The 25,902-nt window shown below is 39.8% G+C and overlaps 1 protein-coding gene across 2 annotated transcripts in view; it reads left to right on the plus strand.

The window, feature by feature from the left end:
- The window catches only part of LOC145342911 (lysine-specific demethylase 4C-like), a 354,712-nt gene that overhangs the window by 301,881 nt on the left and 26,929 nt on the right, over positions 1 to 25,902 (plus strand). The window contains exons 18-20 of one of the 2 annotated variants that reach the window (XM_080188495.1): positions 2,523 to 2,708; positions 3,408 to 3,578; positions 25,082 to 25,201. In XM_080188495.1, the coding sequence (XP_080044621.1) occupies positions 2,523 to 2,708; positions 3,408 to 3,578; positions 25,082 to 25,201 (477 nt within the window). Of the gene's footprint in view, positions 1 to 2,522; positions 2,709 to 3,407; positions 3,579 to 25,081; positions 25,202 to 25,902 lie in introns of those variants that run through there. The other variant, XR_013886659.1, reaches the window with a different exon arrangement.

The following is a 25,902-nucleotide window of genomic DNA, read 5'->3' on the forward strand; positions in this document are numbered from 1 at the left end:
GGAATTCTCTGCCCAAAAGAGTGATGGAGGCTGGATCATTAGAAGTATTTAAAGGGGTAGTGAATAAATATTTGATAGAAGGAGCAATAGAGGGCTATGGGGAAATGGCACAGAAAAGGTGTTGAGGCTGGCATAGATCAGCCATGATCTTATTGAATGGCGGGGCATGCTTGAAGTGCCTGGTGGCCTACTACTGCTTCTGTTTCTTGTGTCCTTGTGATTGCAGTATCCTAAAAGAGATCTGAGCTACGTACTCTACAACTCCTGTCACATCCGAATGCATTTATATTCTACATCTCCTATGATGAAGTCTAAGATCCTTCCCCATTCATATTTGTGATGGATTTAGTGTGTAATGATTTATGTGACTGGTCCCACCTTCTTTCATTGTTTTCTTAAGTGCTTCCCCATTTAGATTGTATTCCCATGTGCCTTTCCAGTGACCAAATATAGGAATTGGTTTAATGTTACTTATAATTTACTCCTACAGATAATAGGGTTTACAGTTTTAAATGTTAAATGTTTACAGATTTATTTATGTTTTATCCATTGGATATGAGCATCGCTGGCTGGCTGGGCCAGCATTTGTTGCCCATCCCTAATTACCATTGAACTGAATGGTTTGCCAGGCCATTTCAGAGAGCATTTAAGAGTCAACCACATTGCTGTGGTTCTGGAGTCACATGTTGGCCAGACTGTTTGAGGCTGCCGTATTTCTTTCCCCTAAGGACATTAGTGACTACCAATAATGGCGATCAACAGTGGTTTCATGGCCGTCATTAGACTTTTAATTCCTGATTTTTAGTGGATCCAAATTTCGGCATCTGCCATGGTGGGATTCAAACCGGTTCCTCAGAACGTTACCCTGGATTACTAGTCCAGTGACAATGCCACTGCACCATTGCTTCCCAATATGTACACGATAAACATGCACTTAACAGCAACACTTGCAACATAACCTTGCCAGTATTAGCTGGAGAATCCAAAACATGTTACAATTTTAAACTCATGTTTAAGGTCAGACCTTAATTAAAGTATCTTATCCCACGCCCACCTCTTTTTTCCAGCTTGTGCTTCTGCAATTTTTTTTTGTTTTCCTCTTTACACTTGTCTGTGCCTTCCAGTTTAGCATCTCAAGCCAATTTTGTATTACCCCTTATGTTCCTATATCCATCATTTTACCTATGTTTTTATGGCTGTACAATATATTAAAATCCTTGAGTTTTCTTTGTGACATGATAATTAGTCACTTTTGATAACTCGTGTGACGCCCAGTAGTAATTGAGTTACCTTTGTGGTTTCAATTCGCATTTGAAGTGCACAGTTCTTCAGTCAAGGACACTGTTCCAGTTCTTCTGTTTCCCAATTCTGCTTTGTACTTTCCTTTGTATTGTGCCCAGACTGTCTTCACTCCTTGCTCCCATCCTCAAAATGCCATGCAGAGCCTTTGATCAGTTTCTGTCCACCTCTGTGACTCAACTTAAAGAATGTGATTGCATTAGTTAGATGTTACCTACCCTTCACAAAATCAAAGGAGCACAAAGGATATACTGAAAATGTCTTTGTTTGTGACAGAGATGATGAGGCCACATTTGATGCTAATTTGTGATTTTGACTTTGGATATAAACGGGCAATTTGATGAGTTTGATACTGAGTGAGGACAGGGAAATTTAGGTGAAAGGGTTCCTCAGTAAAATTTAGGTGAAGGCTTGATTGCTACAAAGACTCAATGAGAAGACAGGGGAAAGGAAATTTACATAAGGGAATAATCAGGAGGCTTCAGAAGAAGTCAGATGAACAACTTAAAAGTAGAAGGGATGTCAAAGTACTTGAAATTGAGAAGAAGCGAGAAGATTATGGGACAGATTATGGCAGAATTTGTAAGTGACCACAGAAATTTGGGTGGTGAATGTGGTGGAATATGGCTAATTACCTGTATTTCAGATGGGGCTTAGAAGCCCTTGTGGAACTATTTGAAGAAGAGTTGTACTGATGTCCTTGCATGTGCGTCTCTCTCGTGCAACGGCACCAAAATGAAACCATTGAATTGATCATTCATCTCATTGCTGTTGAGAGATTTTGCCATGCACAACATGATTGCAGTGATGGTCTACATAAAAGGCAAATGTAGAAGCATGTTGCCGCTGTCTTTCATGGTGATGCATTTTGAGATTGTTGAGGCACTATAAAAATTTAAACTTTTCATCATGTCAGAACCAGTGATTTACCACTGCATAATAATAATCCATTGAAATAATAGTGTACATTACCCATGCTCCATATGTAGTTAATGTACAACAGCAACAATGCTTTCTGTTTATGATGAGGCATTGTTTACAAATGCAAGGAGCAGATTATATCTTTAGATATATGTACCCAATGAATAACTGAACATTTTGCTGTTAGTAAGAATATTTTATTCCATAAATTGAAAGGAAAACACATTTTCTTGCGAACTTGTAGGCCTGGGGATCTTGAGAAGGAAAATTTATTAAACTCCAACTCTTCTTTTCCCTTACAGAAATGTGTTTTCTGCAGAAAGAGAGTCAAGAAGACTTTGGGTGCTTGCATTCAGTGTTCGTATGGACGTTGTCCAACATCCTTCCACGTAACTTGTGCGCATGCAGCAGGAGTTATAATGGAACCAGATGACTGGCCATATGTAGTCCTCATCACGTGCTTCAGACACAAGACAAACCTAAGTGTAGTAAGTATATCATTCACTTGCAACTGCTCTTGTCTATAATTCATGACAGCATACTTTGAATTTTAGGTTCTGTGTTATCACAGTTGAATTAATTTTCTACATTGCCTGATCTAATTTTATTGAAGAACGTTCACTGATGGGGTTGTGGATGAAGGGAAATCATTTAAAGAAAACTGAAATCAGTTTATCTAAAATATACTAAGTAAATAAAATGACAGTAAGCATAGGGAATACTTTAGCTACACTTTTTTTGCATTTTGATCCTCCTTTGAATGTGACCCACCATTTGGACTGCAGAAGCAAATTACACTTGGTTTGAAATATTGGCCAAAAGTGTTGTAGTATTAAGTGGACTGATATAACGCTGAAGACAAGATGCTTTAAAGAATCCAACAAGTTTAATTTCATATCAGTTTAGTTGCAAACTAAATTAACGATTTTGTGAGATTGTAAACATTGTGTTTTATGATAGGTGTAATTTTATACTTTGACTGTGGGCTAGTTAATTGTTACCAACGATGAGCCACTCTTCTGTGCATTATAATGGAAATAATTGAACTATATTTTCCAGAAGTGTTAGAAGAGCAGTTTTGTTGTAACACTGACAGCTCTCAATCACGTCATGTGTCAATAAAATCAGTTAAGTAAACAAATTGTCCTTAGTTGTACTTTTATTTTCATTTTTTTTCCTCAAAAAAGAAAAGCAAAACTGTATTTCAAGACTTATCAGTTGGACAGACGGTCATCTCTAAACACAAGAATGGACGATATTATAGTTGCAGAGTGACTGGGATTTCATCACAGACCTTCTATCAAGTCATATTTGATGATGGTTCCTTCAGTGATGACCTGTATCCAGAAGACATTGCTGTGAGTAAAGTTTATTTATTGGTGTCACAAGTGGGCTAACATTAACATTGCAATGAAGTTACTGTGAAAATCTCCTGGTCGCCACACTCTGGCTCCTGTTCGGGTACGTTGAGGGAGAATTTGGCGTGGCCAATGCACCTAACCAGCACATCTTTCGGGCTGTGTGAGGCAACAGGAGGATCCGTGCAGATAGTATTTTATTTCTGTTCAATTTGCAAAGGCAAAACATTTTAACGGTCCATTTTCAAACACAGCTGAAACTATAGCAAAATGTTGTAGGTTTTTCCACCTTCCTAAATGGAATGTAATATTCTGTTATATTAAATTTAACTTGATTTTTAAAGAGTTGCTAGGAAACACTGAGAAAGGCTGTGTAGCAAGGAGAGACAATGGGGTCTGGGAAGGAGTTTAAATCAAATGAATGGTCATTTGTAACTGGCCCCTAGTGATTAGTTATACCAGTAAGAAAATATCCAACATAACAATTTCATTTTTCATATTCCTTCATGGGATGTGTGCATCACTAGCAAAACCAACATTTGTTGCTCATCCATAGTTGCCCTTGAGAAGATGGAAGTGAGCTGCTTTCATGAACCCAATGTAAATCCCTCTGGTGGAAGTCCATCTACAGTGCTGTTAGGAAGGGAGTGTCAGTGACAATGAAGGAACAGTTCTGTAGTTCGAAGTCAGGATGATGTGTGCCTTGTGGGAGGGAGACCTTGCAGGCATCTGTCTACCGCCCATGTTCTTCTACATGGTAGAGGTCACAGATATTGAAATATGCAGTTGAAGGAACCTTGGTGTATAACTGTAGTGCATCTTGTATATGATCCGTACAACTGACAGAATGTGTTATAGGAAATTAATGTTTAATGTGGTGCCAATCAAGTGTTCTGATTTTATTGAGTTTCTTGAATATTGTTAGGACTGGGTATACCAGCAAGTGTCACATGTTCTATCACATTCCTCATCCTTGAGGATGTACCTTGTAGATGGGTGGACAGTATTTATACTGTTGTCTGGTCTGTATGACACCTGTGATGTTAATGGTGAGGGATTCAACAATGATAATACTGTTAGATGTGATTTGATTCTCTGTTATTGATTATTGGGTGGCACCTGACAGTATCATCCCACCCTGAATGTTGTCCAGCTCCAGGAAAAATATCAACAATTCCAGTTCTCAGTGGAAATTGGAACGGATCCAGCTGAGCTGCTCCCAGTTGGCCACTTGAGCTCTCCAACATCCACAAACATCTTCCAATGTGCCAGGAATAATTAACTCAGTGCCTTAATTAAAGGAGAAAGAAAGTGCTGGAAGATTATTTTATGAGAAAGTACCCACCTCCTCTTGTCAGGCACAGTTATCTTGACAAAATAAATTAAAAAAAATTTCTGCCCTGTAGGTGTATGCCACTTTTAATTGTATTTGTTCCAGGTGCATAGGAGCCATGTACTACTTGTACTGAGAATCAGAATTAATTGTCATCAGTCAGTGGCCCTACAGAGAATTCTGTGAAACAACATTGAGTTGATACTAGATGGAGGTGTTCAAGCTGAGAAAATTTCATATCATCTGGGTACTGCTGTGTAATAGTATGTGCATAGATTGGGAAAAATAGAACAATGAATATACTTCCCTTGAGGTAATTTTTAAACTAGTTTTCACCATTTCTGTATGACAGGACTGCTCTAAGAGTTGCCCATATTGTTTAAGGATAACTGTTCACAAGCTATACAAAACTGAGCTGATATAACAAAGATGGAAGCCATATTACTCTGTCAGTGTTACTCAAGGAATGTAAGGATTTTTAAAAGTTCGTCCATGGGGTGTGAGCATTCATTGCTCATCCCTAATTGTCCTTGAACAGTTTTTGGTTAGTCTTCCTCTTGAAATGCTGCAGATCATATAGTGTAGGCGCACCCACATTGCTCTTCGGGAGGGAATTTTGACCAAGCAATAAGGGATAAGGATGATAATAGAGTTCCAAGTCAGAATGGTGTGGGGCTTGTGGTAATGGTGGTGAGGAGAAGAACAGGACAGGGAGATGCACATGGTGGTGCTCCCATAACATCACATTTGCTGCCCTTTGTGGTGACAAGAAATTGGCATGTTGCTACACTGCATCTTGCGGTTGTGTGCTGATGGCGATGCAGTGAATGTTTTAAGGTGGAGAATCGGGTGCCAATCCCGTGGACTGCTTTGGCTTGGTTGTTGCCAAGCATCTTGAGTGTTGTTGAATTTGCAGATGGAGAGTACTGTGCTGAACTTGGTGGGTAGGGTTGAGAGGTCAGGAGGCAAATTCTTATCCACTGACCTACTCATGCAACTGTAGTATTAATATGGCTTAACTTCTGATAAGCTTCTGATCATTTGTAAGCCACCACCACCACCACCCTAACTCCCCCTTCCCCCCCTGCCCCCTCCCCCCTGGGTGTTGATGATGGAGCACTCCGCAATGGTAATGTTACTGAATGTCAAGGGGACATGGTTAGATCTACTTATGTTGGAGATGGCCATTGTATTGGCACTTGCTACTTATCCGTTTAAACCTTAATGTTGCCCAAGTTTTCCTGCATGCGGACACAGGCTGCTTCAGTATCTGAGGGGTTACAAGTGGTAGTGAATGCTGCAACCATCAGTGAACGTCCCACTTATGACCTTTGAGAACTCAGTGCAGAAGTAGAAATGGGAGTGATAATATACTGAAAGAAAGGAAGAGAATACAGAACAGAGAGCATCAAGTATTTTGTTAACTTTCAGCAGCCCGTTTTCTTTCTTTACATTCACACATCAGATTTTTGTATTTAGTTTGTTGTTGATGTTGAATTCCTTTATCCCCTCATCCAAAAAGAGAGCCGCATTTTCTTAGATACTGCCATTTTTTAATCAGCAGCTAACAAAACCGATAACCATATGAAATATATTTTTCAGTATGTAAATGCGCAGCAAACATGATAGCAATTGCAATAGATATGTGGTAACCATTTTAGTTGACTCAAATGTTGGAAACTGTTTCTTCTTGCTTTTAGCTATTTGTTGTTGATGTTGTCTGCGTGGGTGTCAGCCAAGTGTCTGTGTGGGTTTCCTCCGGGTGCACTGGTTTTCTCCCAAAATTGCCCCTTAATGTCAGGGGGACTAGTTAGGGTAAATGCATGGGGTTATGCAGATGGGGCCTGGGTGGGATTGTGGTCAGCACAGACTCGGTGGGCTGAATGGCATCCTTCTGCCATGTAGGATTCTATGATAATGTTTATGGTGGACAGGAAGGGGCAGTTTACAACTTGGTTTCAGAAATTGACTTTGTTTAGTTTCTGAAGCAGCCAATATTCACCTCTGTTGGCTTTCAACAACAATGCAACCTTAAAATGATTTATTCTTTTAGTATATTGATATTCAGGAGCATCTTCTTGAATGGCATAAAAACATTCTTGACAAAATTGCACAATCAGGGAGAGTTGGGATTACAGAGAAAAATGGGGAATTTAATTGTTAAGTAAGCTGTTTTCCTCTTCATTTCATCTGATAAAAATATGATCAGACCACCAATGGAGCAAATCACAGGAGTGGAGTTTCTCTAAGACATTTCTTTTATGTCATAGTGTTGGACCATCACCTATGTGATTGTCCCTTTCTGTACCATTGATACAATTTTCCCTGTTTTATCAGCTTGTTTCATTATCGACAACTGTAGTCTTATGTGAAAAAAAATCAATTATTTGTATGTGGTAAAAATATTTGGCTTTTTCAGTGATCTAAGTTTTTGATTTTTGTTCACACTCATAATACAAATTTTCCCTTATGCTGATATCCATTACCATGCTATTCATCCACTTTGTTATATTTGACATCATAGTAATCAGAGCTTTTCTAACACTTCAACAGTTTGAAAGTTAAGAATGAAGGTGGAGGAGAGAAAAGCAACATTGCCCATGACTACACCATGTTTACTAAAGACCAGTCCAAAATAGGGGTGTCTACTATACAAGGAGGTGCATCTTGTGAGAAACTTTGCCCTTCAGTTGTATCATTTGCCTTCTATCAAAATTCAGCAATGTGGTTGATACTGCGCAGTGAATCTCTAATGTGGCATCCAAAGATGATCAATATCGAGATTTGATGTTGACCAGGGAACTAAATCCAGCTTCACACAAGTTAATGCTAGCAAAAAGAAACCCATCATTTTCAATGCGTGTATTGCAATATCAGGATAGTCAATCTTCACACTCAACCAGAATTCTGACACACAAACTCTGGAACTTGTTTTTTCCCAAAAATCAATCATGTGAAATTTCAGTGAGTAGTTCAGTTTTAGCTCCTGGCAAATCCATGTTGTCAGGCTTACATTGAAAGGGGTTTTGAACCCAATCGGACTGCAGAGTGCACCTCGAGGTGGCTGAGATGGTTGGTCACCACGTGAGTGAGACACTTCGATCTTGTTATCAGGCAGAAACTTGGAAAGTTGTAGAAAGGAGTCGCAGCTCAACTTCAGCATATCATTCTTTCAATGTTGTAACTCAGTCATTCATTTGAAGAATGTTATCTTTCCTTGCATATTTTCATTTAATTAATTTAGTTTCCCAAATATGTCTGTGGCAGTAACAAGTGGACAAATCATGTTTTGGGCTCAGAATCAACAAATTCTGGAGTTTTTTTTCAGTCCAAAGCAGCTGTTCCCTCAGTTCATAAAAAACCTTTGCAGTGTGTTTCCTCTAGACAGCTGGCAGACCTTGGTGTGAAACAACACATCATGATCAGACCCCATGTCTTCACAGTTTTTCAAACCGACATGCAGAAAAATGGATAGGGTTCAGTGCAGTTTACAGCTGATGTGATCTGCATGAAGGGTTTGCCTAGCTCTGTGCTTAGTTTTTTTTACTTGCTGGTTGTTCCCTGTGTTTTATGAAGTCAGTCCAACAGCAGATAGAGCAATTCTCTTCACCAAGGGCATGCAGGCCTGATTTGTGGTCTGCTATAGATAGGCACCATCAGTACAAGATCGAACCATGTGGTCTCAGGAAATCACTTTGTCCTCCACCTACCTCTGTAGCACTTTGAATACAGTATTCCCTGTGCTGCTTTGTGATCAGAAACTGGGAGACAGTGTAGAATGTTTTCAGGAATACTGTTCTCCCATGTGCAGTGTGTCACGCCACTTGGTGCCACATCAGTTTGAAGAGAAAAAGCACCTGTAAATTCCAGAAACTCCTCCAACGTGGCTTCACCTTCAGCAGCAATTGCCTCCATTATTCACTCCAAGGTATCATTTGAGAGTGGTACAGCTGTAAGCTTGTGTGCCTCCTCTATCCCGCATGTAGGATGTAATGTAATATCCACCCCCGAGGCAAGTTTGAAAGTGGTTGGGGTGGTGGGTGGGGTAGTGGGGGTGGGACGGGGACGGGGCGGCGGTGGTGCTAGAGTGTGCAGAGTGGGGGCATATACCAACTTCCCATCTCTGCCCTGATTAGGTCCAGTGTGGGAAGGCTATGGGATGGCCTTTCCACCCTGATGCCAATTGAGGCCTTTAAATGGGTAATTGATGGACCTCATCCCACTGCCTCAGGTGGGGCAGTCACCATACTGGGAGCCAGAAAGCAAACGTTATAAGGTTTGCTTGCAAACCCTCAGATGGAGTCCTTTGTTGTCAGGCATTCACTGACAGCCACTCCCTGTTTCCCCCCTAATCTCCTCCAAAGTCAGCAACCTCTTCACTGCAATGCCCATCCAGTCGTCAACTTATCTTTTTGGCTTGTGGTACATCATGAATCCATCTAGTTACTTCATCTGTAGCTAGCTAATCCTCTCACTATGAAGGCCAATATACCATTTGTCTTCTTTACTGCCTGGTGTACTTGCGCGCTTATTTTCAGCGACTGATGCACAAAGACGTCATAGTTTTGCCACGTATCCACCTCAGTTTACATTCATCCAATAATCTGTCTTCCTATTATTGCTACCTAAGTGGATAATCTCACATTTATCCATATTATACTACATCTGTCATGCATGTGTCCACACACTCACCAGATCAAATACTCTTGCCTGTTACCCTAGCAAGCTTTATAGCAGAAGAATAATATTTTGTGTTTCATATGGTATAAAGGTTGTGTCCTGACTTTAACCCTGAACCCTGGACAATTTTTAATAGTCACTGTGTCAACTTGCACAGACACCTCAATGTACAAGTCACTTTTGGTAAAACAATCATAGGCTGCCTTGTGCTTCTGAGCTCCGATTTGAAACTAAACAGAATTTACTTCAAACTTACCAACGTTAGTTTCCATTGCTAGGATGCTTTAAATAAAGTATGAATGTTTTCCTTTTTGGCAAAACTTTGAAGGCCTGAAAAAGGTTGAGGCCTCGGCTCAAAAATAGTTGACCAGCCATGTTGTGGTGACAAAAGGAATGAAAGAGATGGATTTTTTCATGCCAGGAGCAAGAAGAGAAGGGGAGAGATTACAGATGGATAATATTATGAGGGATGGAAGATGATGGAAGGAGGGAGGACAAACTAATTGCAGTGGGAGGAAATCTTTCTGTCGAGGGTGTGCATTACAAAGGAACATGTCCTTATTCTCACACTAAGTGCTGTAAAGTGCTTTGAGATGTCTGATAGTCGTTTAAAATGTAATATAGATGCACTTTTTTTTCTGTCTTTTGCGACTATCCTTGGAAGATTAACAAGCATGAATAAAAATTTGTAGTCAGATTTGAGTAACCAAGACTATTGTGCGTGGGTTGTGTCTTTAAAGGGAGTATGTACCTCCAAAATAACCTTGCTCTCTTGATCAGGCTTGTCTAACCTTTTCACATGGGGAACCACATTCCAAAATTTTTGTCACTCATAGGGCTGATGTTCAAATTTTGGAATAGTATGTTAGGCACAACATTAAACATGAATTAAAGAAAAACTGAGGTATGAAAAAAAAATAATAAACAGAGTATTAGAGTGTAATGGGTGTGGGTGTGTGTGTGGCTCAATCCCAGGCTCTGCTCACTCATTTAACCTGACCTGTTGTGAGAGTTGATGAGAGTGCATGATAGTGGAAGAGGATGAATGTTACCAAATATTTAACCATACTAAAGAAGCTGTTTTTGCAATTAACAGCAATAAACTTGGCCACTCAAAAAATGCACATCTGATGTTCAGTCACCATGTTCCACAGCATTTCAGTTAAAATGAGTTTTTAAAGCACTCATTTAAAAACAAGGGGTTGAGCCTGTGAGTCAGCCATGTATGCACACGCTCACACGCTCGTGCGCACACGTGCTCGTGCACATGCTGACACACGCTCACTTATGCTCATGACCCACACTTGTGCTCTCTCACTCTACCATGCTACAGCAACTTGATTAAAGTGTGGCATAGTCCTAATCTGTATTGCTACTTTTAGTGATTTATGTGGTTGTGAACCCTACATATTTTTCCTCCACACTCCCTTTTAGCTCTTATTCTGTGAGAAATAACTGGCCTCCTTATTTTTCCGACCAAAATTCAACACCTCATAATTACTGGCATATCAATTGAGAATGCCCTTTTGAACCGAAACTGTGCCCTTTTGTTATTTGCTTTAGAGGGTGCTAAAATAAGGCAAGTTTCAGTGGCAGTTTGAAACTTTATCTCCTCAAAACATTCGCTAGGTGAGAGCAGAATGATTAAGAGCCTATTTATTTTAACCTTTTAATAGTGACTTCAAATGCACAGGTTTGGCAAGTTGGCAAGAAATAATTTACAGTTATAATTTAAAACTCAACATTGATTTTAAGCTTTAGAACTGGTAAGTATTGGCTATAAAAGCAGCAACTGGTGAGGTATTCCATTATTACATAGCTTTTCCAGTTACAACGATGGAGCTTTGGGTTAAATCCTCAATCAGAAAACAAAATTCAATACACACATAGTTACAGAGGAACTTTGATCCCAGTTCTCTGCTATTAGTTTTCAATTCTTTTACAGTACTAGACAACAGAAAAAAATCTTTAAATACAATGCAACTTGCCGCGTTTATCCTCTGCCTAGTTGGAGAATTGAAATTTTGCATACGTGTAATTATAATGTGATTGTGAAGTACTAATTTCAATCATTCGGCAATGTGATGTCTAAGGTAACTAGAATAAGAATAGCCGAAAGCAAAGTTTTAAAAATTAATTGATAGTTCCATCTACAATTCCCTGTTTCATTTTTTTTTGGCTTTTCTCAGTACTTTTAGTGGGGAAAAATGATAATTCCTAGAATACTTTGCTAGTGACTTTCGTTGTTAGTGCTGCTTGATTCAGGGTTCTGAAAACTGTTTTCAAACTGATGGAGATCTGGTTATGTTACGTAAATTAGAAATAAAGTAAACTTAAAATGATAATAATTAAAGTGGGGAAAAAAGGAAAATGGGAAGAATGTGAAATGAACAGAATTAGTTCTTGAAATGTTTCATTTTTAATTTTTTAGTGTTTAGTTGTAGCGAATTAAAATCCAAAGATTTTCAAAGATCCATAGATGTGCAGGTTTGGTGATTGACTGTGGTAAATTGCCCCTTAGTGTCAGGGGAGATTAGCTGGTATGAATGTGTGGGGGTTGTGGAATAGGACCTGGGTGGGATTGTGGCTGATGCAGACTCGATGGGCCAAATGGCTGCCTCCTGCTCTGTAGGATTCTATTCTATTCTAAAATTGTTGTAACTAAATTATTTTTAACAAGCACATTCATTACACTGTTGATATTTGTTTTATTGTCAATGTTTGAGCTAAAAAAAATTCTGTAAGCTAAGGAGAGCCTGGAGATTCTCTGGTTTGCCTGTGTCAGGGTAATATGCCAGAAACATTATAAGATCAAAGGTGGCATGTTTTGTATCTGCATTAAAATAGTCAGCCTAAATTTGCAGCTTACCCCAGTGTTTCCAATATTAAAATCTGAGGAGGAGAGGGGTTGTGGAGGGTAATGGAGAGAGTAATTTTGTAATCCTCCTGATTTGCATGTGCAAGTTGAATTTAGTAAACATACCTTTACTAAATAGGTCCTCTGTTTTAGGAGAACATATCCACTCTAAATCACTAATATTTGATTTATGCATTTAGATGTGCAGATGAAAATCAACTTCGAATCTAATTTGCATTTGCAATTTAATTATATTATTTCATTAATGTATTGTTTTGGCACAGTAAGTAACTCCAGAACTCTGTGAAATTAAGATTCATGGTTTTAGAATTTATAGGTTATTGTCTTATTATTTAAATAAGCAAATTGATTCTAATTAGCATAAATCATTAATATGATTCGGCTTCTTAACATGATATACCTGCGTGAGTTTCGAGATTGCATTGGAGGGTATTCTTTTTGGTTCAGTCAACCTTCACGTACAAATGGGATTCACTGTTATTCAGATGAGAAAAAAAATCAATTAGAACATTATCTTCATGAAATTTGCATTTATTTGCTGGTATTTTAAACTGGAGCATTCTCCCTTATCAATGTTTCTGTGACTGACATAGCACCCACCCCCCAAAAATAATTGATTTATTCCTTTTGCTGATCTCCGAAATACGGGAGGATTTTTAACCCTCTGGATAGAGTGAGTGGGGTGGTGCAGGGTCCTATCACTTCAGTGAAACTTGGTTTAAACACGCTCTCTTCCAGGTTTAACAAGGGTGCAATTGGATGCTAGCTTGAACCTACACACTGAGCTGGGAGATTTAATGATCTCAAACAGACGGATGCTTATTGGTGAACTAACGTACCAGGATCTATGCAAATTGTTTTTAATATGGTTCCAGATTTAGTTTGTGCCGCATGGATTTACCATGGCTTAGAACACTGACCAGGGAAAAGGCAGCAATTTTAGTGTGTATTTAAATGTCTCATTGCCCCATTTGGATCAAAGAATCCCAACTGGAGCTGATGTCTCACTTTTCTCTGGCAAAGTGCTTGTGGGTCTACAGTTTTTTTCAACCCTGGAAGCTTTCAAATTGACAACATAATGGAAGGTAGGTTGGATATGTTTGACAGCAAATCAGGAAAGGAAAACCATCACTGCACACGGCAGAATTACTGTGATCAGATTAGATCACGTGCACAGGCAGGAGATGCATGGGAGAGAAGGGTCGAGTTTACAGAAAGCACTATACATGTCACAGGATTTAAAGATAGTCTCAACTTCCTAGGCCTCTCAAAAGAGCGATGCTTCCGTGGGCTGAAGTGGCCAAATGGTGGTGGACATCTGCAGCCTCCTTCCCGGAGGAAGACCTGTTTTCTGCTCTATCTAGTGATCGTGCATTACCAGTGGCTGAGAAAGTGATTAGACCCTCAGCCTTTTCACTTTTGCGATCCTTTCAGGTTGATCTGAGACTTATCCAGGATTTGTCAAATAAAAACAGAAAATGCTGGAAAAACAAAACAGGTCTGGCAGCATTTGTGCAGAGAAGCAGAGACAATGTTTTGAGTCTGTATGACTGTTCCCCACTCTCTATGCTATTGTGGCGCATCTGCACATGTCTAAGTTGCTGATGCATTTCTGACAATCTTCTCCTCGATGGTTGCGCCAGAGTTTCAGAGTTCACTTCTAGCTGATTGGAGCTTGGAGAGGATTGTCACTCCCAATCCCAGCCTGACTTTCCATTGCTGTCACTGCTGCCACTGTCTGCTTGTGCTCACTTGCGTAAGGTGTGAATCAGCAGGTTAAAACCCAACGAACCATCTAATGGACTCGGTGAAGTGTATCTGCAGTTGTCTGTACATGTTACATGTTCAATGTAAGCTCAAAAGGAATTATGTCCCTGAGAAAACACCCTCATGGATATCCTGTGACCCTTAGTGTTCATGTGAAGGCTCTGGAAAGTAATAGAAAGGGATATATATACTTTATTTGTGCAAACATTATAGTGTTGACAGTTACCATACTCAGTCTACTCAGCATTTATTTGTTGATGAAATAAAGTCCACATATGTGTGCCAGAGTCATTTGTAATTCTCTCACCAGCTAACTGAGAGCTCCCTGTAGCTCTATCTCTGACTCAAGATGCAATTACACCAATGTTTTCCAGGGCAACCTCCTGTCCATCTGTTATCTGAACTATTTGTGGTGAGCCACCTTCAGTCCTCTTCCCTTTTCCTTAAAGTATGCACTGTCATCTTCTACAAAGGGTCAAAAAGTAGGCCTTTGAGTGATTGAAGGCCAGGTGTTCATATAATGGACACAGTCACTGTGTGGCATTTGCTGTGAAGATTGAGATGAGTGGCAATGTTGGATCGATAAATGGAATGACGATGAAGAGCATTAAACGTGAAAATTGGTTGAAAGATCAGGGGTGCAAGTATGATATGGTGGAGAATGCTTCACAAGACAGAGTGGAAGGGCTGGAGTTTATAAAGTGCAGGATGTGCTTGAATAAATACATGGATTCACTTTCCTCACTTGAATAGATCCTAAATAAAGCATTTTCAGTATTGCATCCATAACCTGAGCACAACACTCCTGCTGTTCACCACCTCAGCTACCTCCAACCAATTCTACTGAGTGAGAGCAGCAGGCATTTTCCTTCCTTTGCTGGACGCATACCATCTCCTAGGTACTGATTGCAGGATTAATCACAGTGAGGCATCACTGAATCTAGGTGCCATCCTTGTTGTGGATCCAGCGTCCATCCTGCACACCGATTATTTGCACTGATGCACTATCCTTTGAAATTTAACAGAGATTGCATCATGTGGATGTGTACCACACCCACTGTGCTGATTAGAGACATAGAACCTGGAAACAACAATTAAATTGTACAATTGAGTCAAGATCACCAGTTCAGACCTACTCATTTGACTTCCTTTTTTTTAAGTTTATTTATTAGTGTCACAAGTAGGCTTCCATTAACAGTGCAATGAAGTTACTGTGAAAATTCCCTAGTAACCACACTCCAGCCCCTGTTCCGATATACTTATGGAGAATTTTTAATGGCCAGTGCACCTAACCAGCACCTCCTTTGGACAGTGAGCACAAGGGCCTGGACTTTGGCACTGTACAGATCGATATCTGCACATTGTGATTTCTGAATATGTTTAGTTCTTCAGGATAGCCTCCAATCCTCCACCCTCTATGAACTTCATTCAGTTCATTTAAACCTCCAATACCCATATCCTCTCCCACACTAAATCCCATTGACTCATGACCTTTGCCCTTGTTGACCTACATCAGCTCCAGGTTCCTAGTACCTCAAATTTAAAATTTTCGTCCTGGGGGATTGCATTAGCTGTAAACCATTGTTTCCCCACCCCAGCTGAGTAACTGTCCCGGCTTCACAAATCCTATCCCCGAACTCTAATTCAGGTGTCTTGCACACTCCTGCTAACTCCATCATACTGTTGCCCAGCCATACAGTCAGCTGCCATTGTCCCATCCTCCTTTTTGCTAACTTGTAAGACCCCCAACTAAATGTCAATGTCTTTGACCAAGCTTTGAGTCCCCTCTCCAAATTTCCCTTCCATTGGTTTGGTGTCCACTTTTTGATTTTGTGTCCGTGAAGCAAGGGGGACTTTGATAATTTATAATTACATAGCATTTTTTCTTTTATTGACTTCTGACTTTAAATTTTGAGTTTGAATATTGTAAGTTAATTTTTCTTGGCTAATTATTTTCATGATTTACTTGTTATTTAATCCATCACTTCAGACAGATTGGTATGATAAAATCGTCTTCAACCGCAGTTGAAGCCAGCTGCAGACCTAAAAATCATAATCATTATGTCAAAGATTCCTCCAGTGACTGAGAACCACCTTAAGTATTGCTGCTGATAGTATTTTGAGATTGAAACATGCAGTGCATTTTTGTTTGTTCCATTTGTCCTCTACCAGAACAGCTGCATGCTAGAGGCCAGATTTCCGAAATTAAAGATGATTTTTTTCACCCCACAATCTTAGATCCATAGTTGCTAGCTATTTTCCCTGCATAATCTTCAATAATATAGTGTGTACTATACCCTCAAAACTTTTTTTCATATGCACACTGTATGCAGAAAATTCTTTCCACAGTGCAGAATATTAGGTTGCTAGTACGTTACTGTACTCGGTATGGTTTTAAATAAACTATGCAAATTAGAGCAGTTATACTGCAGGTTCTTGTGATAGGACCTTATGAAGACTAATGCAAAAAATACCTAACAGTCACATTGTTGTATCAACAAATCATGGATGATAGTAATCCAAGAAATGGAAGCAGCTGATAAAACTAAAATGTTGTTCTGCAAAGTTAATTGTCACTGAGAGTTTCAAGGTAATGGCTGGAATTTTATTGCCCAGCCTGCCACGGGAGTCAGAGCAGAACATGGAACGGTCCATTGACCTCTGGCAGGCTTTTATGGTTTTGGGACAAGCGAGGCCATGAAATGCAGCCCAATATGTGGACATCATAAACTGTGCTCCACATCCTACTTTTTTCATGGATAAAGCAGCTTTGGAAAAGAAATTGAAACATTCCGGTGGGATGAAAAGTGTAAACAAAGCCTGAACATTATCTGGCAATGCCTCTAAAACTGTCGGCCACTTAGTGGACTGCGTTTAATTAACAGAGACAACCTTACCTGAGGATTCAAATAGTTTTGGTTCCTGGGAGATGATGGAGCAGTGAACTACTTCTTCATCCTCTGCTATCATGTGCAATTCCTGAAACCAATAATGGCAACCAAATTTCTTCAAACTAATTGAAAGCTTCTTTAGGAAACCATGTCAATATGTCCTGTGATAATGTAATTGTATTCTCCAGTGTTCAAGTTGTCAGTAATTCAGTGATAGTGCCATAAGTTGAGGGTTCTTAAGACAGTCTGATTTCACTTGTAATCTGATAGTCATGTACCATTAGCACTACAGCCCTTTCTCTCCAGATACTGTTAGACCTGTTGCGTATTTCTCCCATTTTCTACTTTTATTTCCAACATGTGTGATATTTTGGTTATGCAGCATGGTGGTTATGACACCGGAGAGGCAACACAGAGACTCCAAGTTCAAATTCTGCCATGACAAGTTGAATGCAATAAATCTCCTAATTTACACACCAATTAGGAGTAGGCCACCATTTAACAAGGTCATGGCTAACCTGATTGTAACATCAAGTCCACACTTCCACCTACATCCAATAACCTTTCACCCTCTTGTTTGTTAAGAATCTCTCTAGCTGAGCCTTAGAAATATTCTAAGACTCTGTTGCCATTGCCTTTTGGGGAGGAGAGTTCCAAAGACTTTCAGTCCTCAGAGAGAAAATTCCTCCTCATCTTGTCTCAAATGGACTATCCTTATTTTTGAAACCGTGATCCCTTAGTTCTAGATTCTCCCACACAAGGAAACATCCTTTTCATGTTTACCCTGTCAAGAACCCTGAAGATCTTGTATGTTTCAATCAAGTTACTTCTTACTCTTAGAAAGTCCAGCAGATATAACCCTGTTCTGTTCTACATTTTGTTATAACTCAACCCATCCTTTCCAGTATTAATCCACTAAACCTTCTCTGAACTGATACCAATGCATTTATAGCCTCCCTGAATAAGGGGACCAGTATTGTACACAGTACTCTAGATGTAATGTCATCAGAGCCCTATATAACAGAAGCATAATCTTACTACTTTTGCATTCAATTCCTCTCACAAACAATAATATTCTATTAGCTTTCCTAATTATTTGCGTGCTAACCTTTTGCGACTTATTTGCTAGGACACCCGGATCCCTCTGCATCTGAGAGTTCGGCAATCTCTCAGCATTTCTATAATATTCTCCTTCAATGGTTTTGTGAGCTGATAGCCAGACAATGTCAACAGTTTGCTACATTGTGCAACCCAGCTAGTTCACTAATACTCAACAGGGATGAAAGCTACGGCCCATATTTGGCCTGACCGCTGTGTGGTTCAGAGTTGTTAACTCACCAGGAGTTCCCTGGAGCCTCAAGGAATTGAAAGACTAATTGCCAGGACATTGCTATGAATAAGCCAGGAGATAAATCTCCAAGGCAAAAGTTGGTATTTTAAAATCATCCTCTTTGAACATTTCTTAACTCTTTATAAAAGATAATGGACTTGGATAAAATTGCTATTTGGTGTACAGTCAAGAATTATTCAATTGGGTGATGAAAATTCTATTCACTACCTAATTGTCATTGGAAAGCTGTGCACCATGAGGACTGGCCTATCAGGTGACTATTGGTATGCTTATGGGGGGTAGTCTAAAGTATTTTTTTAAAGTTTATTTATTAGTGTCACAGTAGGCTTACATTAACATTGCAACAAAGTTACTGTGAAAAATCCCCAGTCACCACACTCCTGCGTCTGTTTGGATACACTGAGGGAGAATTTAGCATGGCTGATGCACCTAACCAGCATGTCTTTTGGACCGTGGGAGGCAACTGGAGCATCTGGGGGAACCCACGCAGACACGGGGAGAATGTGCAGACTCTGCATGGACAGTCACCCAAGCTGGGAATCGAACCTTGGTCCCTGGTGCTGTGAGGCAGCAGTGCTAGCCTCCGTGCCATCCTATGCTGGATAGGTTGGGGTAGCTGGAAGCAGGAGGTCATGTGATGAAACATTCAGGAATATGTCCAACTAGAGTTGGCAACACTATCCGACAAGACAATATGACCTGAGAATGAATACTACCATATTCCAGGAATAAAAAAAGAGATTACTTTTCAGCCCAAAGATGTACAGGTTAGGTGGATTGGCCATACTAAAATTACCCCAAAGTTAGGTGGATTAGCTATGATGGGACAGGATGGTCGGCCTTGGTAGGATGCTCTTCAGAGAGACAGTGCACACTCGATGGGTCACATGGCCTCCCTCTGCACTGCAGGAATTCTATGATACTGACGTTCTCCACTTGAGTGCAAAGTTGCTGCTGTCAAACTCTTTGGAAGTCTGAATTGGTGAAAGAATTTGTTTAATGGTGGAAGTTAACTTGCAAATGCAAATGATATTCAATGAGAACATTTTGACGATATGTTCTGTTCAATAAATACACCACCAAATCTGACAAAATAGATTAGCTGCTGAATAGTTTGTTAAAAGATGCAAGCATTCTTGCTGGAGGAAGCTGAACTTGTCCAGATCCTACATTGTTAGCAGAGCAACAAAAAAGATCTGACGTTTTGAAAGTAGCATGTTCTGCAGGTTTGCCAATTACTGTGACGGCTAAAGGGTTTGCAGTCCTTGCTGGGGGACGTGTGTGTGGAGAAAAGTATCTATGTAAGGAGAGTTACCAAGGAAGGACCAAAATGTTGCCTGAATAGCATTTGCTTAGTTTGGATTAGATAAAATTGTGTGTTTAAAATTGCAAAACTCTGTGACATCCTATCTAAAATCTGAATCCAATTACATTCCACCTACCTACCTAAAATGTTAGCAAACTGGGCATTGTGCATTTTTTTTTGTTTATGATTCCCTAGCTGTAACTTGTACTGTTTCAAACATTCACCATTTTTCTCAGTGAATAGCCAGTGACTTTGGGCTGGATTATACACTGAGATCAGCCTCCCACACCCCAGTACAATTTTTGGGGGCAAACCCATCACCACTCCACTGAGTCAAACCGTCTTTTATATTTTGGGCAAGGGTTCTTTTAATTAATATCTGGCAAGATTTCCGTCCATCCCTAGGGTTGAAGTCCCACAGCAGCTCTGCACCACACCAGGATTGGGAGGCATTGCAGGTGTTAAAGATGTCCTGGGAGGAAAAGGAACCATAGATCTGCCCCAAACCTAGTTCAGTTTGGAATCGCACCAGCGGTGGATTGATGAGCCCCAGCAAGGGGGTTGGGGGTAGGGTGAGGGGGCAGGGAGAAGTTAGAGCCAGGGAAGCTGGGGGGGTGGGGGGGCTGATGGGGGTGCATTGGGCAAGGCAGGCAGGAGGATGGGAAATGTTTTCCAAGAGGGTGGCACTCCCTTTTTCGCTGAGCAGCCCACAGGATTAAACCTGCCAGGCAAAACCCTTGGCTTTCCCGCCACTTGTTAAATGGGAGTAGTGGTGGGATGAAGATCTTAATCAGGCAGTCATTGCCCATTTAAGGTTTTCTGTTGGGCCACCAGCAGATGGCTTTTCTGATGCCATCCTCACCAACAGTAAAGTTGTGGTGAGATTGGGTTGGCTGCAGACATGCCATCGAAGGCAGGGAGCCTTAATTTATAGGTTCACCAATCTGTTTTCACACCACGTAGCCAGAATTACCATGCAGTAGAAATGCTCGAGGTTGACCAGCAAAGTAGAATGGCAACAGAATTATAGAAGTGCAGCTGATGTATTTCTGTATTTGCAGAATCTGAATTAGAGTGAAATGATGTTTTGACTTGAATACAGAACTCAGCATGTAATTCCATCAAGTTCTGCAAACATACACTTGTTATCTTTACCTTGTGCACATATTTACTGTGTGTACCAATCCTTGTTTAAGCAGGACGTGTCCGAATTTTGCTGTTTCAGTTGTCTCTTCGCTTAACCCTTGAATTGCTAGTGATCTTGAGCTTGGACCGTTCTCTGATGTGCAGCCAAGTCTCAACACTTTCCATGGTTAAATTTTAAGCAGCCGGTTAAATGCATGTTTAAAGTATCTTTTTCATCCTACTGGCTATTACCAGCTAAGCAACATCTGGCACTATCTAAGAGAGCTCAGCGTGTTTCCAAATTGCATTGCCTGCTGTGCATTCACAGAAACTGACAAAAGGCTGCTGATTTTACCTCCTTTTGTTTTTTTTTGTAGTCTTTCAATTTCTTATTTGCTAGAAACGGAAAAGATGCCAATCTTTTCCTTTGGCATCGTGACACTTTTATCGAGTCCAAGTGCTATTAAAATATGGAATATTTAGAAGTGAGTTATTTCATAAAGAAATTGAGAAACTGTGGTCTGCAGATGCTTGTATACTTCTGCAAATACAAAGGGTAAAACACTTTAAAACATCAAATATTCTTGCCAAAATAAACATTTGTCAATAAACAGCCAGCTAACATGCATATTAAATTTTAATTAACACTTTTCTTATGCTTATTATTTTAAAGAAATTTATTATAATGATGGAACCGATGTTTTGATACTGTAGATGATGCTAGTTTAATGTACTTGCTGGATTTTTAATTATTTACTTGAAAGATTGTTGTTTGCCCAAACACCACAGTTCTTGCCTATGCCTTTGAATTCCTACTCCCTGTTAAGTTGCAGGACAATTTTGTTTTAATTTGATTTTCTGGAAGCATACAAGATTCTGAAGGGTCTTGACAGAGTTGATGCTGAGATGATGTTTCCCCTTGTGGGAGAATCTAGAACCAGGGGGCATAGTTTTAGAAGAAGGGTCGCGCATTTAAGACTGAGATGAGGAGAATTTCTTCTCTGAGGGTCATGAATTTCTGGAATTCTCTATCCCAGAGTGCAATAGAGGCTGAGTCACAGAATAGATTCAAGTTTGAGATGAACACAGTCTTGAATTATAGGGGAGTTAGAACTTATGGGGAACAGATAGGAAAGTGAAGTTGAGGCCAACATCAGATTAGCCATGATCTTATTGAATGATAGAGCAGGTTCAAGGGTCCAAATGCTCCTGCTCCTATTTCTTATGTTCTTTTATAACAATATAGGTTAATTTTCCAATGAACTTTGACTATTGCACAAGTTTGAGAGAACAGAGTGAAGCTTGTATCTTTCAGACTTAATTCTGATCAATGTGTTCATGTCTACAATTATGTGGAATGTTGCCCAATCCAAACCATCTTAATTTCATCATCAGCATTTAAACACAGCATATAAATGAGGAATCAGAACTCAGTGGAAGTTTTTTTAGAACGTAATTGTGTTTTGTACTATCTAGGGTGCCTTCGCTGTCAAGTTCTAGATAGAAGCAGATTGACGGACTATTATTGTAAACCCAACCGTTTAGTTTTAAGAATCATTTGAATGGTGAGCTATTTTCAGGAACTATTGGACAGCAACTCCAAGATTTTCAGGTTTAATCATACATCTCTCTTCCTATGAAGTTACTGTGTGATTTACATGTAAATAATAGTGAGCATCATTAGCCTCACCCATGTTTTGACAATAGACTCCGGCTCCTAGTGTGATGAAGTAAATAACATTGAAGTAATAGCTGGAGCATTGTTGTCCTGGAAATTATCACATTGAAAAATGGGTTATTGTGTAAATATAATTGAAAATATATTACATTTTCTACTTTTAGTATTTCTCAAATAGTAAATTGTTATTAACTTTGGACAATACAAACAGCATCTAACAGAGTTGCCCAGTCTCAAACACGGTTTTGATGAAAACTGTTTGGCAAATGCACCATTGTGGGAGAGAAACTATGTGCTATATTTGCCATGATGATATGCAGCTGACATTGATGCATTTCAATGTGATTTAACACTATAATGAAATTACTGCGAAAATCCCCTTGTCTTGACACTCCTGTTCGTTACACTTTAACATGACCAATGCACCAAAGCAGCACGTCTTTCGGAATGTGGGAGGAAACCAGACCACCCAGAGGAAACCCCATGCAGACATGGGGAGAATATGCAGACTCCACACAGACAGCGATGCAGGCTGGGAATTGAACCCAGGACCCTGGTGCTATGAGGCAGCAGTGCTAGCCACTGTGCCTCCGTGGTGCACTGGCAAATGCTAAATGTGATAGGAGCTATGAGCTATTTTTGCCATGATGACGTGCAGCCGATTTTAATGCATCCCAATGTGATTTATTTCATTGCATGATGGGCCAAAATCTATTGTCAAAATAAGGTAGTGCTAATGATGCTTACCACTATCAAAGTGCAAATTGTACAACAACTTCATGTGAAGCTTATTACCTGGTTAAACCCAGTAATCCTAGAGTTGATGATCGATAGCTCCCAAAAACTGCTCGCCATTCAAATGCACTGAATGATACAACATGACCTTGCATGTACATGTACTTGCATGATAGATATGAGAGAGGAGCAATGACCTAGTTGTATTATCGCTAGATTATTAATCCAGAAGCTCAGCTAATGTTCTGGGGACCTGGGTTCAAATCCCGCCACAGCAGATGGTGAATTTTATTGAATTCAATAAAAAGTCCAGAATTAAGAATCTACTTTTCACCTTGAAACCATTGTTGATTGTCGGAAAAATCCACCTAGTTCACTGATGTTATTTAGAGAAGGAAATCTGTTGTCCTTACCTCGTCTGGCCTACATGTGACTACAGAGCCACAACAATGTGGTTAACTCTCAACTGCCTTTGGGCGACATGGGATGGACAATAAATGCTGGCCAGCCAGCGACGCCCATGTCCCATGGATGAATAAAAAAATCTAAACTCACCACAAAAAGTTAGGGCTTGCCCATTTCAATCTAAGTAACCTTTGAGATAGCATGGCAAGTTTGAACGCCAGGCAAAAAATCTCTCTATTGGATGATTAACATTTACAGTTGTGCAGACAAATTCCTTTAGTGAATAATAATTGTAGATTTTTAAATTTAAATTTTTAAAAACTTTTTTCTCTTTTATTCAATCTTTATTCTGCTGTTTGTAATTAATTTTACATATTTTCCTTTCTCTCTACACCTCCTGGATGAGGCTTTGTGCTTTAATTAGCAGTGTTTCAGTCTAATTGGTTAAAGGTTATATAGATATGTGCCCTGTTCTCTCAGTTCCCAGACTTTCTCCATCTCCTACTGACAACATCTTGTGATGCAAAAGCGGTTGGAAATTAAACAGGCAAGGGCAAGTCTAACAGCTTGCCCAAGCAGCATAATGGCACAGTGGTCAGCATCGCAGCCTGACCAGGAACCTAGGTTCAATCCCAGCCTTGGGTCACTGTCTGTGTGGAGTTTGCACATTCTCCCCATGTCTGCTGTGTTTTCTCCCACAGTTCAAAGATGTGCGGGTTAGGTTGAATGGCCATGATAAATTGCCCCTAGTGTCAGGGATTAGCAGGGTAAATATGTGAGGTTATGGGAATAGGGTGGGATTGTGGTCGGTGCAGACTCAATGGGCCAAATGATTCTATGATAAAAGCTGTGGTAAATTCTGTGTAGACAAAACAAAAAAATCTTCAACACCTTGGCACTTTTCTGCTGTTAAATGTTGAGTTATGTACAGGGGTGCTTTGTTTAATTTTAAGGCGTTTCCAAGAAAATATTTTTTTCTTCAGCAGTATTCGGTGGAACTATGTTGTTCAGGGTACCTCACCAACCACCTTAACCCGGTGTACAAGAACCTTTACCAGACACAAAAGTGGGAGCAAATAGAATGAGAAAATGCTGAAAATACTCAGCAGGGTAGGCAGAATCATGAAAAGAACATCTCTGTATGCAGAGGTTGAACTTCTACTGAAGTATGATGAAGACTATGAATATGGCATATGAATATAATGATCCATTATTTCAAAGTACAGCTTCTTTCATTCACATCTCCTCACTTTGACTTCTGTATTGAGTAGTGTTGAAAGTTGCATCATTTAATAACAATGACTAAACCAAATGTAGGTTTTTTAAAATAACTGTTTTCTTTTTGCCTTTATAGAGCAAAAATTGCTTAGAGCTTGGTCCTCCAGCAGAGGGAGAAGTTGTCCAGGTGAGGTGGACTGATGGACTACTCTATGGTGCCAAATTTGTGGCATCAAACATTATTTACATGTATCAGGTAAGAGTTGTTTTGCTTAGATGTGTTGGAGCAAATATTTAAACTTTTGACTTTTTAATGAGCAGGCTGTTAAGAAATAGAGCTCGTTTAAATAACTGATATTTGTATTTGTGGGTATTAGAAATAATGTTTACGTTTAATTTTGTGTTTCCATTCTCGAATATTGAGAAAGGGTTCAAACTTTAGTTAGTCTTATGTTAAGCAAAAGTGCCTACATGTCTTTGGGTTTTAGTTTCTCTTTAAACTGTGCCTGCATTATAATTAAAGGTAGATAACATGAAAGCACTTACAGATTTAAAAAAAACTGAGCTATTGCTTAGCAACCAAGGGCCATCCTGGGATAGCAAGAACTTTTGAGTTAATCGTAAGCAGAATCAGAAAAGCTGGACACAAAGAAGGGAACTGCAGAAAGCAGATTGCCCAAAAAAACAGAGACTGCCAGCCAGGCAGGACAATATAGGGATGCAGAAAACAAATCCAAGAAACTCAAGAACAGCCAGAAATCAGGGACTCATTGTTTCAGGAAATTAAAGGAATAAAGAGCAGGAATCTGAACAAGGTACTGTTCACTGAAGTTAAAGGAATACAGAGAGAGGCTCCCAGCTAAAGAGCTGCACGTTACATACCTGGAGAAGTTGGCTAATGAGAAGCCAGACATCTGAAGGAATCCTAAGGTTGGTGAAACAGTGGTGTTCTGTTGG

The sequence above is a fragment of the Carcharhinus amblyrhynchos genome, chromosome 5 (assembly GCF_965287045.1).
Source record: "Carcharhinus amblyrhynchos chromosome 5, sCarAmb.v2.hapA, whole genome shotgun sequence".
Classification (NCBI taxonomy): Eukaryota; Metazoa; Chordata; class Chondrichthyes; order Carcharhiniformes; family Carcharhinidae; genus Carcharhinus; species Carcharhinus amblyrhynchos.